The sequence below is a fragment of the Mixophyes fleayi genome, chromosome 1, assembly GCF_038048845.1.
Source record: "Mixophyes fleayi isolate aMixFle1 chromosome 1, aMixFle1.hap1, whole genome shotgun sequence".
Classification (NCBI taxonomy): Eukaryota; Metazoa; Chordata; class Amphibia; order Anura; family Limnodynastidae; genus Mixophyes; species Mixophyes fleayi.
The window spans coordinates 324,204,832-324,222,644 of record NC_134402.1 but is presented as its reverse complement, the minus strand read 5'-3'; the positions used below and the strand labels follow the sequence as shown (position 1 = coordinate 324,222,644).

The 17,813-nt window shown below is 41.6% G+C and overlaps 1 protein-coding gene across 1 annotated transcript in view; it reads right to left on the bottom strand.

Annotated features, from left to right (window-relative positions):
* The window catches only part of UBE3B (ubiquitin protein ligase E3B), a 52,723-nt gene that overhangs the window by 34,273 nt on the left and 637 nt on the right, over positions 1-17,813 (bottom strand). The window contains 11 exon segments of the mRNA XM_075210926.1: positions 609-729; positions 1,196-1,270; positions 1,273-1,303; positions 9,214-9,296; positions 12,414-12,499; positions 13,259-13,355; positions 13,438-13,542; positions 14,652-14,711; positions 15,629-15,749; positions 16,274-16,445; positions 17,421-17,491. Of these exon segments, the coding sequence (XP_075067027.1) occupies positions 609-729; positions 1,196-1,270; positions 1,273-1,303; positions 9,214-9,296; positions 12,414-12,499; positions 13,259-13,355; positions 13,438-13,542; positions 14,652-14,711; positions 15,629-15,749; positions 16,274-16,434 (940 nt within the window). The 5' untranslated portion in view covers positions 16,435-16,445; positions 17,421-17,491.

Here is a 17,813-nt window from a genome sequence, read left to right as displayed (position 1 = left end):
TTTACAATATAGCAGAGGGAATACTTTGAGTATTCACAGACTCACTAGAAAAGTCCTTACTACTAAGCAGAGAATCATGCATGAAAATGATTTAGCTTACTAAGAACATGTAAGTCTGGTACACACTAAAAAGTGTTTTCAGCCAATTATCTGGCCAATCAAACGGCCTGAAATCGCATTTAGTGTGTACACTGCGACGAAGAGTGATTATCGTCCCAAAGCTCATCGTATCGTTTCATTTGATTTTCAAATCGGACTAAAAATGTTGTTCAATGATGGATACAATGTCGTTCCAATTCAGCAGTGTGTATGCACTCACAACCGGCCGTGTCCATAGATTCTCTATGGAGTGTGGCAGAGTCACCATCTTTCAGACGATAGTTATGACAGATAAAGAGCACAGATCTGAAGGTAAATTTTGTAATATGTGTTTAGTGTGCACACATGAATCAACGTACTGATCGGAACTTTTTTTTTTTGCTTAATTGTTGGTAGAATCGGTAAGGATATTGCATCAGGAGAAATTTTGTATAGTGTGTACCCAGCCTAATGTGTATTTGCGTATATGGAAGCTCTCATAATATTGACACATTCCAAGTAACAACTACCTAGCAAGCAGAGGGAGTGGCTTCCTTCCAGACACACGCATACATCTCTGCACTGTTCTTCCCGACTCAGGAACAAAATGAATTTATGAAAAAGCCCATTAGATTCTATCACTGACAATCGCTGAAAGGACACAGAAACACAGAATGAAAGTGATTATGCAATTTATCCATCTGTATGTGAGCAACACCTGTCAACCTGTCTCTTTCATAGTTAAATAATACTGTTCAGATTTACCCACTTATTTTCCAATTGCAATACACTGAGCTTGAGCACTTTAACACACATATAAGGGCATATTCAATTAGCCACTATGTTTCCAAGGAAACATCGCAGCTGCGCATTTTTACAGTAAAAAGTAACGCTTACTTTTGTTCATGTCTCTATTGGGTGCGTACAAAAGTGAGCCAATATTTCACCAAAAAAAATCACTGTGTAGTGTCTCATGGTCGTTTTGGGACACTACGCAGCGATTTTGTTTTTTTGTACACATTTGTATTTGCCCCATAATGCACTAAGGCTAGCCATCACATTTGTAATCTCCCTTGCATTGAATAATGTAGTTAAGAGTTTGGAAAAATCAACTTACATCTGGAGTCAGGGTAGACAGGTGAGAAATCAGAGCTGGAACAGACATTATGTTGATCAGGAATGAGCGGAGCAGGATTGGTCAGAAAACTGCGCAGCCACCACAGGACTGGAGAAATAAAATAAAATAATATTACAACTAAATTCCAACACAAAACCTTACAATTCACTAAGCTAAATACATGTACTCATTAGACATGAATCCTAAACAGGCATGGTACTATCATCACATGTAGCAGAACATGTTACGTGTGTAGAGAAAACAGTTTAAATACATTTACCCCCAGGTCTTTAAACAGCAGATTCCGTCAAATTGCTGGGTTCTGCCTTTAATAAAATTGCCGTTTTCACTCTCCTACCATTGGGGGACACTGCGAGGCATTGTGGGTATAGTAGGTGGGACTAGGCGTTTAGGCGCTTATCAACTTATTTGTTCCCCACACTCCTCCCTTACTATGCCCCTCCTCTCCAGATCAGAACTCAGTTTTTTGCAAGTGCCTAGGAGATAGGACACGTTTGTATAGGCTCCTGCATATACTATAGTTAGAAAATAGTTTTCTCACATTTTTATTTTTTTCTCCCTTTACAGGTGCAGCGCAGGGGCCCCTTGCTAAAGACCCAGAGGACTGCACAGCCATATCAGCTTCCTTCACTCTTGGTCTCTGTGCAGGGGTGAGAAGCATTACAGCTCCCCTCGCCCCTCACCATTGCCGGCAGTTGCGTTACCCTCCCCTAAATAAAACGAGCAATATTATTATTATTATTATTATCATCCTTTATTTGTTAGGCGCCACAAGAGTTCCGCAGCGCCGTACAGAGCACAAACAGTAGACTAAACAAGGTGAAACATAACACACAGTAAACAAAAAATACCAAAACTTCAGAGACTCCAGGCAGGCTAATGCAGTAAAGACGGAGCAGAAGAACAGGTATGGAGAACAAAAAGAAGAGGGCCCTGCTCAAATGAGCTTACATCCTAAGGGAGGGTAGACAGAACTCAGGCACACAGGGAGCAAGTTGAAGAAGTGGGGAGAGAACAGGGGGGCTGGGAGGAGAGAGGGGGAGAACAGGCGGAGGAGATGAGATGAGGGGGTTAGGTGGAAGGTTGGTAGGCTTTTAGGAACAGGTAAGTTTTGAGTGCCTTCTTGAAGGAGGACAGATTGGGAGAGAGACAGATTGAGCGAGGGAGGCCGTTCCAGTGAAGGGGGGCAGCACGGGAGAGGTCTTGGATTCTGGAGTGGGAAGAGGTGATCAGAGTGGAGGAGAGGCGACGGTCATTGGCCGAGCGCAGGGAGCGGGCAGGGGTGTGAATAGAGAGGAGCTTGGAGATATAGGGAGCAGTAGACTGGGAGAGAGCCTTGAAAGTGACGGTCAGGAGTTTGAAAAGAATTCTGTAAGGAATGGGGAGCCAGTGTAGGGCAAGGCAGAGAGGGGAGGCGGATGAGGAGCGGCGAGAAAGGAAGATGAGCCTTGCAGCCGCATTGAGTATAGAGCGGAGGGGGGCGAGATGGGAATGGGGAAGGCCGGTAAGAAGGAGGTTGCAATAATCAAGGCGGGAGATGATGAGTGCGTGGATGATAGTTTTGGTGGCATCTTGGGAGAGGAAGGGCCGGATGCGGGCAATGTTGCGTAGCTGGTAGCGACAGGCTTGGGCAAGGGATTGGATGTGGGGGGCGAAGGAGAGAGAGGAGTCGAGGGTGACGCCCAGGCAGCGGAGTTGGGTGACAGAGGAGATGGTGGTATTGTTAACAGTGATAGAGAGGATGTGGTGGGAGGGGAGTCTAGGGGGAGGAAAGACAATGAGTTCAGTTTTGGAGATGTTAATTTTGAGGAAGCGCGTAGACTGGGTACACTAATCAGAGCTGCCTAGACGGCCGCATTGGGAGCTAATCGTGTCGGATGGGAGTGAAGCCTACAGCCTCCTCAACTGACGGACTTGCTGGCAGATCCCCTATTCAAACGGGCGCTACCGCTACAGGGGTACAGGCAGCGGTTGCACTGTATAACAGGCAACACGCTGACCGGAATACTCGCTGCAGACGTAGGCTCTATTTTCTGCAGCGTAGTGTCAAATCAGCCACAGCTATACTTAGTATTGGCGGTTAGGCTACGCATGGAGGCGGCCATTGAGGAGATGGTCCTGGTGGTGGAACTTTCCCCTTCTTCTCGTTACCTTGGCGGGTTTCTTCAGTACGGTAGCCATTACAGGACTCTCATTACCGCTATACACAGTGCTCTAAACGGTGATCTCTCTGTGCCTCTACTATCTGATAGCACATTATCCAATTGTTATTTATGATGCAAATAGCTGGGTTTTTTTGCCTTTATACTGTTTTTAAGACTTAAGGCTTCTCAGGGGACAGAATTGTTTTAAGAACAATTTGTCTCAGGATGCTGGTGTCTTATTTTAACAGTAGAGTCTGTGTTGATTATTGTTTTTCACAACTATATTAAGTGTAGTTATATATATATCTTTTTTTTTTTTAAATAAATATAGACACCTTTTTTACTGTAGCATCATGTACAATTCATCCTGTGTAACTTTTCTTACATTGCAAAAGGTCTGAAAGGGGACCTGTATTTTTCTATCGTGATTGTGTATTTCATGTACATTTCAAAATTTCTAAAAAGGGGGCTACCAGGGGAAAGAGATCCGCTGGTATGTCTGCACTGCATTATATATGCACCAAAATGCTGAGATTTAGTTTTATTCTGTGACACTTTGCTTAACATTGTCTTACGTTTCATACGGACTCGCTAGTACGACTGACCTGCATTATATCTGTGCCAAATATATTTTTATATTATGTTTTGAACAGCTTAGCCCGGATGATCTCTGTGCAGCTTACAATGCTAAGGTCTGCGAACAGGGTGCCCCCACTTCGGTATCAGCAGCTCTGGAGAAGCCAGTCAGGGCTAAATCACTGGCAGCATCAATGTCCGATCTCACTAAGTTGATGTTAGGGTCTGAAAAGGTACGTGAATCTCCCTTTTCTACACACACTCAGCCCACACAGATTAGATCTGCGGCAGGCACATCTTCCCAGACAGAAGCGACTATGTTGCTATCCCGGTCTGAGTCCACCCAGACAGAAACACATTTGCTCACCATCTCACAGGGGTAGGCATAATTTGGTTGTTCAGAGTTGTTCATAGTCAAGATCAGGATATGGTCCATTCCTCAGCAGAGGACGCTAGTTGGATCTTGATATACAGACAAAAAACATTGTTAACTCTGAAAGTTCCACATCCACTTTCAGGATGGATAGTCTCAGCTTAAGCATCACACACTTTAACCCTTGCAGAACTTGATTCTGCGGCCCCAGCCGCACCTCCTCAGATGTTGGGCAGTGTGTCTGACCTTTGGCAAAAAGCCAAATAAACAATTAGACTGGGCAGATTTTCATCTCTATTTCCTCCCCTGGCAGAGAAAATAGTTAGATTCACTTATTCTGCTATCCCAACCTACGCAGGGCAGGCGCCCATAGAAGGTTTTTCTATAAGGGTCTCTCTGACAAGAAGTGTAACCTGGTCTCCACTCATCTTAAGTGACGGCTGGCAGTTTGTTTACACCCAACAGGATCATAGCTTGGTTTTAAAAAAGGGGCCATTCAGCCACGGTCAGAGCAGTTTACCAGAGGTATTCTGGAGGACGTTTTAAGAACCGAGCTTTTCTCTTTTGCAGAATTACAGTGTAGTCTCCAGTGGCCACTGGAGGTAAGCGTACATCTCTTCTCATCAGCTTCACTAGGCCACGTCAAGTGTGGTCTTAAACCTATTGCTCCATCGCATAGTCACTTTTTAGCTCCCATAGGAGCATATAGTACCTGCACAGGTGCAGTTAGGTGAGGAACCTATATACCTGCTGGTATTCCCGGAGGTTGGGGTGTTTTATTCCAACCTCTTCCTGGCCCACAGACGGATCCTTTCGTTACATTTAAACTTGCAGTCCCTCAGCAGGCAGGCCTGTGTTCTCTTGTTTCAGATGTAGTCACTACACAGTTATTGCAGGCAGTGTACAGAGAGAGTTCCTGGCCTCAATATACATCAGGTAGGTTTTCTTACATGCAACAGTCGGGAAAGGTGGAACCGGTGTTTTTTTCCTGCTTTGGCGGTACAGAAGTTTCAGGTCCGGCTCAGGGTCCTGCCTTTTCATTGTGGACATTGCGCCTCGTGAGTTTCCAAAGTTATGGCGGCCATGGCAGGGCTACGGCGCACCCAGCGAGTCATGATAGTACCCTGTCTGGACGACCTCTTTCCAAGGGCTCTGTCATCTCTCTCTCACAGATCTCCATCCAGTTCCTGGAAGCGCACGTCTGAGTGCGGAAACTACATAGGTCCCCACACAATCTGCCACAGAAGATACATTTCTTAGACCTCATCTTCTGTACTGTGACCCACAGGGTCATCCTATTGGAGACAAGGCTCTCTCATTTCAGCGAAGGAAAAGGATGCTCCTGGTGCGGAGAGAAGTTTTCTCTTCTCAGTTGCATGAGGCTTCTGGAAAACAGAGTACCAACGTTCAAGGCAGTAATGTTTACATGCTCCACTCTCGACATCGCCAGAGGTAAATTCTCCAGAAAGGGGCTGGTTCCCAGGTTATTGGACTCGCAGATCATCACTCTGTCCAAGCCCACACGTCTATCTCTCTCGCAGTGGTTAGCCAGACAGTCAGGTGTGAGGTTAGTCGTTCACCAGGTCCTGGACCCCAGTCTGTTAGATAGAGGTCGGATTAATAGAATCCTTAGCGTTCCAGGGTCTTTTGGGTCCTCCCAAGAAGACTGTTCTTTCAAATCTGGTGCACAGGATGTGGCGTCAGGGCCAGCAGGTCCTGATCAGGAAACCTCTAGACAATCAATCAGATAATGCCACGGCTGTTGCATATCTGTAGCATCACAAGGGAACATCCGGCCCGAGGGCAGTGCGAAAGACGACCAGTTTATGGCCTGAGCAGCGTGTGATGTTCCCATACTTTTTATCCCGACATGAATAAGTGGGAGGCCGCGAGTCTCAGCAGGCAGGTAATTAACCAGGGGGGGTGGTCTATCCACAGAGATGTCCTTTGCCCTCCTGGTGGAGTCTTGGGGGCACTCCAGACTTAGTCCCCAGGGTGTCCTTACTTATTTCTCAGGTCACCCCTTTAGCTCATAATTAAGAGATCCTTAAGTAGAATTTCTTATGCCAGGATGTTACCTGGAGCTTCGGTCTGGTGTACCTGTCACTTCCATGTCCCAGGTTCTCACGGGCGCTAAAGAGTTTTCTAGAGGAGTGCGGCTTCCAGCTATCCTGGTGGCCCTTCATTTACCTCGCATAGCATGGTTCTCAGACATTGGCTGCTGGTGGCGACACCTCCCTTCCGCCTACCTCTGTGACCAGATCTGAACAGTCGGGGCCCTCTTTCTGCCACTCTTTTTATCGTCTAGCTTGGCGCCGTGGCATTGGAGAACCTAACCTTAGGGCTAGAGGTTCTTTGCAGGAAAATGCATTGTACCTTGAATAGAGCCTGTAAGGCATTTTCCTCATCCGCTGAATTTGTCTGGAAACAGTACAGCGTTTGGTGTGAATCCTAGGGGTTTCACACGTCTCAGTGACACACTTTATCAGTTGGATGTGGTCCGTGCTGTTCGGTGCCAGATTGACCACAGGGTCTCTATCCGTGAGACTAATGTCCTCTTCATCCTTTCGGATACTCAATAGCAGGGCTGGTCAGTTTCCAGACAGTCTCATGCCCGCTACATTCCTTCCACCATTCGGTGGGATGTTCGCAACCCTTTTCCTGTTCTGGTGACTTTAGAGCTCACTATCCAGGGTAGTTGGCGCTTCTTGGACGGCACTTCAGGGTGCTTCGGTAAAGCCGTTGTGCAGGGTGGCAACGCCCACATCTTCTGCAGTTTCTTGGTTGCATGGCTTTGCATCCACTAATGCGAGCTTTGGGCACAGGATGTTGTGCGCAGCTGTTCCAGAGCAATCCCTCCCTTAGAGGCAGCTATGGTATGTCCCCAATGTCTTGCAGTGGCCCCCAATGGTAGGAAAGAGAAAAGAAGATTTTTACTCACCGTAAAATCGATTTCTCTTACTACATTGGGGGACACTGTGCAACCTCTCTTGCTCTGAAAGTAGTGCTGTTTTTGGAGCTATATTCTGTATTGCTTCTCCTTTCTTCCTAGCTTGGTTACACAAAACTGAGGTCTGAACTGAATAGGAGGGGCATAGTAGGGGAGGAACAAACAAGTTGATAAGTGCCTAAACTCCTAGTCCCACCTACTATACCTCCAATGTCTCGCAGTGTCCCCCAATGGAGTAAGAGAAATCGATTTTACGGTGAGTAAAAATCTTCTTTTAAATATGGCCGTCACAATCGCGAATATCACAATTTGATGAATCTGCAGGTTAAGACATTTACCCCCTAGAGTGCAGTATAAAGACAATGAATGTACGTATACTATTAAAACTACAACTAGCAACTGACATAGGCACCGTAGGAACATCCAAAGCAGTCTCAAAATACATAGGCAATGTGTGCCACAAGAACTAGGAGACTGTTACAGAATCATATCTCAAAATGCATCTAGTAATGCCACAAAGTTGCTTCAGCCTATTCCAACTACATTAAATACTGGTTCAATAGAAGTGTAACACCATGACATAAAACCACAAGTGTTTTACACTATTACTGTCACGAAACAGGGTGCTACTGGACTGACAACTTTTTATTCATCACCCATTTCTCACAGTTTAATGTACTTTTTAATCCTTGGCCCAGTGTAAGTATATACACCAGAGCATCGGTGTATTATTATTTCATTTTATTAGGTACATTTTGCTATTACCTGCAATATTGTATGGGGGGAATTCAATGTATTAGAAATAAAAATAATATTGCCATATTGTGTGAAAATAACAGCTAACACAAGAAAAATTACTTCTGCTGTCCTAAGGTAATTACCATTTGTCTCAAATGCCCATTGTTATGAGGTGTGGCGTAGACCTGGTTTGTAATCAGAACAATGTCTGAGTAACTTGACATAGCTAACTGGCAGCCCATGTTAATTAGCTAGGTCAACAGGTAATCTGAGAGGTAATTAGGTTAGAACTTCTAGATGATATGCAATGTGCATCCACACTAATATACAGGCTGAAATAGCATTGGGAAATGTATTAATATTTATCAATATAAATGTTATTGCATCAAAATGTTTCACAGACTCAGATTGTGTAATGTTGCAGATATATGTCAAATGTCTTGTTTCACGCAAGCGTGAAGTGTCATTCCTTGATGTCATATTGTAACCCTTTGTTTAGTGTATTCAGCCAAATAGCTAATTGAGTTAAGCCAGTCCATTGTATAATCAAGGTAATAGAGATGGTACGTCTAACAGATAAAGTGTCCACTGATAGACCCCTGCTGAAAGGGGGATGATTGAGACATTTGACCCTACTCCCTGTGTATACATGACCCTACTCCCTGTGTATACAGCCAAGACTATAGGGAGAGCCAAGAGAGCTATTCTAGCTTGGAGGATCCTGGTGTACAAGACATCAGCAAAAAGGACTCTGGCCAGGCATTGTAGTGCCACTGGAGGAAACCCTACCAGGACAGGGTTTGTGTGAGCCAGTAACCCAGGCTGGGCGACATGGTAACTGTCTAGCTAAATGGTAGTGGTGATATTGCGGGAGGATAAGACCATGAAACATGAGATTATTACTTTGGAGTGCTGACTGCAAGAGGCTGATGGAGGGTACATGCTACCATTTACCCTGTATCTTGAGAACGTCTTGTGGTGTTGTGCTCTCGTAATAAAGCCTAATTTTGGATATACTCTGGTCTACCCGAGTGAGTTGAATCCCATCAAGGGTAACTGCCATCCCAGCTAGGGTTGGTATCCTCACAATTACCCTTGTGTTATTCAGCAAAAAGTCTAATGAGAAGTAAAAAGCAAATACATTTACTAAATAATTAGTTATTCAATATTACAATTACTATCCCATCCGCTTTGCAACCAATGCGGAGATTCTCACCGTAATGCCAGAGAAAACAGGGCTGTTAAGGTGGCTTTGGACAGAGATGGGCGTGATCGGGCCAGGCCATTAGTGAGAACGATCTGCAAAGAAATTGTTTTTCCACTCAGAATAATTTATTTTAGCATTACACATAATGACAAGAATCACAAGATTCAAAATGATATTAAAATAAACAAGATACATTCACAATTAAATGACATAAGTGTTAATACTAATACAAACAAAAAGATATGATGGTGCCCACATTGTAAATGATAAAAATGTACATACACATGAATACAAATGTATTTAAAGTGAATCTACATAATGGGATCATGAGGTGGAAAAATGGATTTATAACACCATTACTTTTGTACAAACATGAGGTCACCCTGGCTGTGACAGAGCTAATTAATATAGCTATTTATGTATTTAAGAAAAAATCTTATGGAAACATTGCCAAATCATTTATTTAATATGTGGAACCTTAGAAACAATTCTGTTTACTAATATTGTATGTATTATTTTGAGCTCATCAGTTACTTTTTAGTAGTCTGGAGAAAGCCAAAACACTAAGCATTATTGGTAATACTCACTAAACTGTATTAGATGAATCTCTTATCTGCTATAGAAGACGTAATGCTAATTAGATGCGTATGTACATTTACTGGCATCTGCACTATTCAAGAAAATAATGAACCAGAAGTCTATTTTTTTAAAAAAACAACTTTCTTTCTAAAGGACACTACCCTGATGATAAATACAATGTTTCATGCTTCTAAAGGGGCTCTCCACCAACATTTTTTTTATATTTACAGTGAGGGAGCATTAAAAATATATTTCAATCATAAACACCCTGAATTTTATGCTATATGGGCCCCCTGGTACTTAACAGACAGCTCTAGGTGTTACATACCAAGAGCGCCAACTCCTACAAGTCATACTAGTGTATCTTACTATCTGGATATTCTAGAAGCTGTCTCTAGGACCTCTTGATAATCGCATACGATATATGCCTTTCAGATATGTAAGTTACCTTTTTTTCCCTGGATGTCTTAGAGCCATATTAGACCTCACCTTGCAATTATTTATATTAGCTTATTGTTAGTACAGAAACTCAACTTTTACTGCTCTGCACCTGTTTCTGACTTTTCCTCCCCTCCGAGTTTTAAAATATAATAATGAGAAAACAATTCTTGCTTATTGATGTATTCTACTTCTCAGTTTCTCCAATAAATATAAAGCTGATAAAAAATGTTTTTAAATCTACATTTACCTTTACCCAACACTTTATCTTTTCAACTGCATTCTCTTAGCAGTCTGTGATAGCAGACACCAGGGTTATTATGCAGAGTAACCATACATAATTTAGAGGTCTCTAATTTTTGTAGCATTACTTTGTTATGCTAGAAGTGTTGTTTTTGGTGGAAAACTCCAGTCAAACAATTTTCTAAAAGAAAGTCCTTCTCTGTGCCAGTAGTAGAACTGCCAAGGCCCTTCCCACGGTACACACCCTGTCTGGCTGTGGTCTCCGGCATTACAGCCCAGAGAATTCTGAATGTAAACTGGGATGAAGTTGTCAATGACAGCTGATTAGAGGCAGCCATGGCCTTCAGACTTGGTCATGTTAAAAACACTCCAATCTGTTATATTTGAACATTACTGCTATAAGGGGCGGGCTGGCCCAGGGGGCAGGGGGGCAGCAGCCCCCGGGCCGCCCAATCTTACCGCTATTAGGGCCGGGGGGGTAGGCCGGCCGGCAGCCCCCCGGATGCAATGAGATGCGGCCGCGTCAGCGCACAGGCGGCCGCATCACATGACAGGCGTTGCGGCCGTGTAATGTGATGCGGTCGCCTCTGTGCCCCCCGGGCTTCCCTCTCCCAGCCCGCGCCTGACTGCTATATCAGCACTTTATGAGGGGTGTACTAAGTTTTGTGGAAAAGGGGTGAGGAACGCTCATGATTCTTGTTTAACCACAGAGTAGAGAAAAGCTACAAGCTTTTGCGGGAGAATAAGCATAGTAATAGCACATACAGCTCCAACAATACTGGACTATTTTTTAAAAGATAAAATGGTGAAGGGTGAACCTTCTATGCAAAATTGTTATCTGCAAATATAGATAACTCAGCCCTTTTTAAATCTATGTTTATATGTAAATTAAACACCATAATGTCTATGCTCCTTTCACTAATTTGTTCATTGTTGTTCTTCATGACACCTGTTATTGCCCCTGCAAGGGCTTAGTTTAGTATTGTTGTGTGTTAACAATTGAAAACTCTCAATAAAACTTTTCTGATTTAAGAAAAAAACAAAAACACCATAAGATCCCTTTAAATCGCACTTAACCTAAAACACAAGTTGTCTTAAATAAAGCTATTAATAACTAATAAGCTTCTAAAACATCAAAATATATTGTATAATTGTGAATGCTATTTGTAGCTTGTTTATATAAATGATCTTGTATTTTTATTTTTTTGTGTCAAAATATTGCCTTATGTTGTCATAGCAGCTATCCATCAAGCCTATTTAAGGCACATTTGGGTGAGGCTCACAAGCCAGCCTTTGCTAGATGTAATCCCCTATACCTGGGAGGTAAGTGCATCTGATTTGAACTGAATTTTAACAGTGTTTAAAGCATATAGGTCAGTGTAGGACCTGCATACAATGAGGTACCCTTGACGTTGGGATGCAGGCTTAAATGTTTTGATCAAAATATGAACTAATACCTCATGTTTTCATTTTGCTAGATACACACAGGTATGCAGTGTTAAGGATAAGCATCGACAATAATTGTCTTTTTGTTTGGTACTTAACAACACTGCTAGCAGAAGTAGAACAGCAAACATTGGATAGATGCTTACTAAATGAAACATGTAATAGCATTGTGAGTCATTGTACTCAGGAAACATTTATCTGCTACAGTATATTGAGCTAAGGGGCATTACAGGATACACTAACATTCCATGTTTATGAACATTATGTTTTTGGGCTCAGTACACATTTCAGTTCATAATTAAGTCATTTTCCCCTTTTTCTGTCTTATTGTTTTAAATGTTCTTTGTAACTAGTTGTTCCAAACAATTAAAATACAGTATACAACTTATCTGCCTCTTCTAATATTCAATATTTGTACATACTATAACTTGCCTTACATAGCAGAAAAGATTGTCACCTCATGAACACAACATCAATGTATTACAAGACTATTAAATGCATACCTGTAACACAGAATAAAAGCCTTTCTGATTGAGATGGCCCATGATATTTGCACAGATATGGTTCATTGCAGGTCTCAGACTTTCTCCTGCAAGTTGGTAAACACAGAATCAATTTTAATCTCTGGGAACATGAAGCAATGTGAATATTTAGTCAATTTCAAACTGCTCCTGATATTTAGATGGGACAATTATCTGCCCATTAGTATATACGAGTGAGGAGAACCAACATGCTCCCTATGGGAATTACACTACTACAAACTGTACAGCTGGATGTCCCATCACATCCTTAGGTGGAGAATGGTCTTCCACATCTGTAAATTTGTTTTTATCATTCCCCAAAACATTATTTCTTTGACAATGCCAACAACCTAATCAGGGCCCTGCGACATCATAGCCAAGATCCACACTCTCAGTGTAACACTGATGTGGAGGAGGAGCAGCAGTCCAGAGCTTCACATGTAAGACGCTGCTACTCCTTCAAATCAGCCGCCGAGACGCAGTGCGGGGGCAATAAAATCACTGGATGAGTCACATTATGTAACTCATTCAGTGGTTCAGTAGGCAACCGCAAAGCTTCGTGCTGGCCCCTGAACCTTATACAAATTTTTTAATCATCACTATAAGATATATTTCTATAAGGACATCTGGTCCAGTCTTTTTTTGCCCTTATAAGAGATCATCACCAACCTTCATTCCAAAGCATTAAAATACAGTGATTGTAATTAATCTGTATGTATAACTACCTACAGTGAAAGCAATATCTACTCATTTACATTAATATAAGTAAGAATAAACATACTAAATCACTAGTAGCAGGGTTAGAACCAGGTACAGTGAGATCATACCTTTCCCTCTGCAGGTCTTCCAGGTGGAGGTGTCTGTGAAGTTGACCAACATAGTGAGGTAGAGGGTGATAATTTTGGAATCCTGCATGATGTCCGGCTGAGTAAAGAATGAAAATGGCATTAGTATCACATTTTTGTGTATGGCTATAAATAAATAAAACTCCTGATACAGGACTCACTTTTAATATCTTGAGGAATTCACAGCACAGCCATAGAATGTCCTTTATTTGCTTTATCCACAAGAGAGTGAGATCCTTGGACAGAGCAAGAGACACAAACCAGACCTGCAAGAGAGAGTTGGGAAAGTGGCTACCTCTAAGATACTAATGTCGATCTCTATAGTCTCTGCTTTGACAATCATACAATATAATGGAAGGTCTATAACACATTCCTGGCCAATGAGCATTTTCTATATATACAGCACATAAATATATGATATAAATAGATTGTTGCCATATCAATAACCAATCTAATTGAGTAGCAACCCATTTTTATGCATGAAGCCTGAAAACTACTGATTAGTTACAAATGTAAATGTGTTGGAGCCAGAGGCAAACCTACAGGCGGAGCAGCAGGGGCTGGTTCATACACAGTGAAGTCCTTCTTGGGGTTTTCAGATGCCCCCAGTGAGGCATCACTGTGCATGCTTAGAAATCCAGAGTGGGGGGCCTCCAGAGGGATGAAACCATCACTGCTCCCCAACCACAAATTATTTATATGGGGCTGGGTGATACAGTGATCAGGTGTCACGCTACTGGCTAGAGCTTCATCGCAAATACAAATAGCAGAATTTTGTAGCTATAGGTTTTGAAGGATGCTAAAAATATATGCACTGCCCCATAGTAATGCAAGCTAAAGCATAAAAGAACTCTTAAAGCAATGGTGGAAAAAATAATGTATAATTCAGAGGTCAGTCAGTCAGAAATAAATACAAGTAGACGTATGGGAAAATGCATCCATTGACATCAATATAAATTACTATAAATGTTAAGCATAAGCAGTAATGTTTAAGGAACATTGGCCAACTGGCTCCAGGGATTTGTACATCCTGCCCTAAGTGGATAACAGACTAGAGATGTCTGCTTTCAGCAAAGGGGTGGTCAGGACTATTATACATATATATACATTATATATATTCTCTCACTCTTAAAATACATTCACAGTTCTATTAGTTTAGGGTTTCTCCTCTCCTTTTAAATGAGCATTCACAATCTTCTTGGTGTATGAAACACATTTTATGCAATAAGCCCACTATTTAAGTCCATGAGAAGACAGTTTAAGTAGAGCTATAAATGCCATTGTGGGTATCCCTATGCAGTTTGTTTCCAGTGTATGTGATGTAGTACTCTAGTCACAGGAGATATCACTACAGAATGTAGTCTTCAACACATACCTTAGGTTCATTCTCATACTCCATACTGTTAAGGATATAGCGACACAGTTTTTCAAACCTCTGCAAAACCAAAAGTATTCGATTAGCACTCTACTAAAGTATGAGTATGACTAATATGATAAATCTATATAAGGTACATATATATCTATAATATAAATGTCTAGTGGCGTGTGTTAGTGTGTCTGTGTGTGGAAAAAATAAAACCAAGCTGCAGCGCCACCTGCTGGGCGGAGTTATACACTGACCTACTAAATTCTTAGTGTGTGTGGAAAAAAAAAACCCAGAAAGGGCTGAAATTTGGTATACTAAGATGTTTTTAATTTGTTAATTTAATTTGTTAATTGTTAAAAGTGTTTAGAAAGATTTTAAAAATATATATATATGTTTCTTGAAGGAGAAGTGACAGGTAGGAGTGGTTTGTGGTTGCCGGGGGTGACAGTGGGGAGTGGTTGGTGGTTGCCGTGGGTGACAGAGTGAGAGGAGTGTGATACTCAGGACCGCTGAGAGAGATCCCTGTGTCTGGATAGACATCTGGATAGATGTGGCGATGAAAATGAAGGATGAGGTGATGGAGAAGAATAATGAGGTGGTGACATGTGGACAAAACCACGTTAAAAAAGGGCGCTTGCGTCGGGAAGTAACGCTCTTCCCCTGAGGAGGCCTGGGCTATGGCCCAAATGCATGACAAGAACCTTTTAAACACCTTAAGTAGCTTGATTTGACTAGAATGCATGAGTATCATGCACGGGTTAACATATATATATGTGTGTGTGTGTGTGTGTGTGTAAAACCTCAGCAAGGGATGTTGGAGTAAGTGTAAATTAAAAATGATATTGTAAATTATTTTTGCACATTAACTACCAAATTACTATTCAAAAGCATAGGCACCATATCTAATTGTGAATATAACAGGAAGATCAAGTTTGCTATTTTTAGTGTAAAGATTTTTTTTTAATGTAAGCAACAATAACACCCACCACTCTGTCTTGTTGTGGCCGGAATATTATCAGCATTTTACGAGCTATTCTGAAGATAGAGAGTGCATTGGCCTTGATGGTTCCATTTTCTGTGCCTTCTAGAAACTCATCCACTTCTTGTCTGTATTCAGCAAATGGGAAAAAAAAAAAAACACACTCCACAGATGATGCTAAACTTGAACAGTACAGTCAATCATCACTCAATTTGCTCCTCTGACCTGTTTGTTCATGTGTTTTATAAACACTTATACCCCTTTCACAGAGAGACATGGACCCGGAAATAACCTAGGTTGTGTGTCTGTGTGAACTGGGCGACCCAAGTCATGCGACCCGGGTCCATGACCAGGGTTATTCCCGAGTTGGAGCCGGATATGCTTCTGTGTGAAAGGTGTTCCCGGGTTATTTGACCCAAATTCAGTTAAAAGCAACTGATTTGGAGGCACTCAAATTGAAAATGCAGGGTAGACACGGGTCCAGTGTGAAAGGCAGCGACTTGGGTTATTCCTGGGTTCATGCCTCTGTATGAAAGAGGTATTAAGGGTTGCAACACAGGTTGAAACCGTGTTCATTATCCCGTGTCTGACCTGGGATTTTGATGTGAAAGGGGTATAGATGGGCTGAAAGATCATGATTTCTAGATGTTACCTGATTTCTCTCTGCAGTCGACATCTACAGAGAAATCTTCTGACGAGCCCTTGGATTTTAACTGCAGCTTTCTCTCGCTCTTTGAGACCTTTCCTCTCCTCGCGTGCCTGCCTTGCCTTGTCCAAAAACTGGGCCTTTGAAACCTGAGTAGCCCCAAACATTTTTGACAACTCTGAAAGAAGCAAATTAAGTTATAACGGCATCAGTAGATCTACAGCCGAATCGGAGATGTAAATAAAAACGGAGGAATGCCATTAAGAAAACTATTTTATTATAAACATAATTAAAGAGGATCATAAAAAACTGTCAGTAATTCAATGAAATATAATATATAACTGGGAAATACAGTCAATGCCTTGGCACATTATGCATAAGCCAGCAGTAACGCCAATTTGATATAATTCACTCACAGCTGACACAGGTTTGGAGCTCTATATTTATAAAAAAAAGAGCCTGCAGATATTAGCAGTAGAATTCTCTGTCTTAAAGTAACATAACTGAAAACAAGGAAAACTTGATCACAATATGCAAATTTCTACACTTGATCTGACCCTGTTCACCTATTTCTGATTTTTGGAGGCAGATAAGAGGCTAGCACAATGTTATAGGCACTTTGAGACGCAGATATGTTTGCTTGGCTTATCAATAAACATATTATTTTATATTCCAAGCTGCATAAGCTTTTACATCTCTGTTATAAAGGCTTTTGTTGTGAATTGGACCTTGAACTCCAAAAGGTGTGCAGTGGTTTAGGTTAGGCCTGGGGGTGGCCAAATAAATTCTACTCACTCTAGTTGGCACACATAGTGTGACAATCCCTAAACAGCATTCTAGTAACAAATTTAGGTTGTACTCTTCTATCATGGCCAACTGTCTGGCATTGCAAAAAAGCCAACACATCAATGGATAGTAAATGGCACTTATTGGAAAACATTTAAATGCACGCACCCTGACTGTTTCATGTATTCATAAAATCTGACACTATTAAGATATCTGTTGAATTCACTACTTTTTGCTGACATTTCATGTAACTTATGTGTTGCAGTGCAAAACTAGATAATGTGCCAATTTTTAAATATAACTGTTTTTTCTTCTTTAAAACAAACCAGTGGCCCACTTCAACCAGCTAAATAAAAACAGTGCTCACCTTATTGTCTTAGCAAAATAAATGGCATGTACACAGCATTATGCTGTCTGGTGATTGACAACTTCAAAGCACTAGAATAGATAACATAATATATTGTTAGAAAACAATTAGAGTAAGTACATCAGCTTTATTTACATTGTGCTGAATGCAGATGAAAGGCTTTACTTTGACAGTTACTTTTTAAATGACTTGCATAAGGTATCATTCACTATACATAACTTTAGATAGGGGTTAACTGTCTTTTATGTGCCCGTCAGTGTCAGTACCATACATCTTAAACAGAATACATTTTAGGGAGAGATTCAATTCAACGTGATGAACATCACCACAATGGACATTACCGCTATTACAGTAAGGATTCCACTCATATTTCTGCACACCTCTATGGATTGT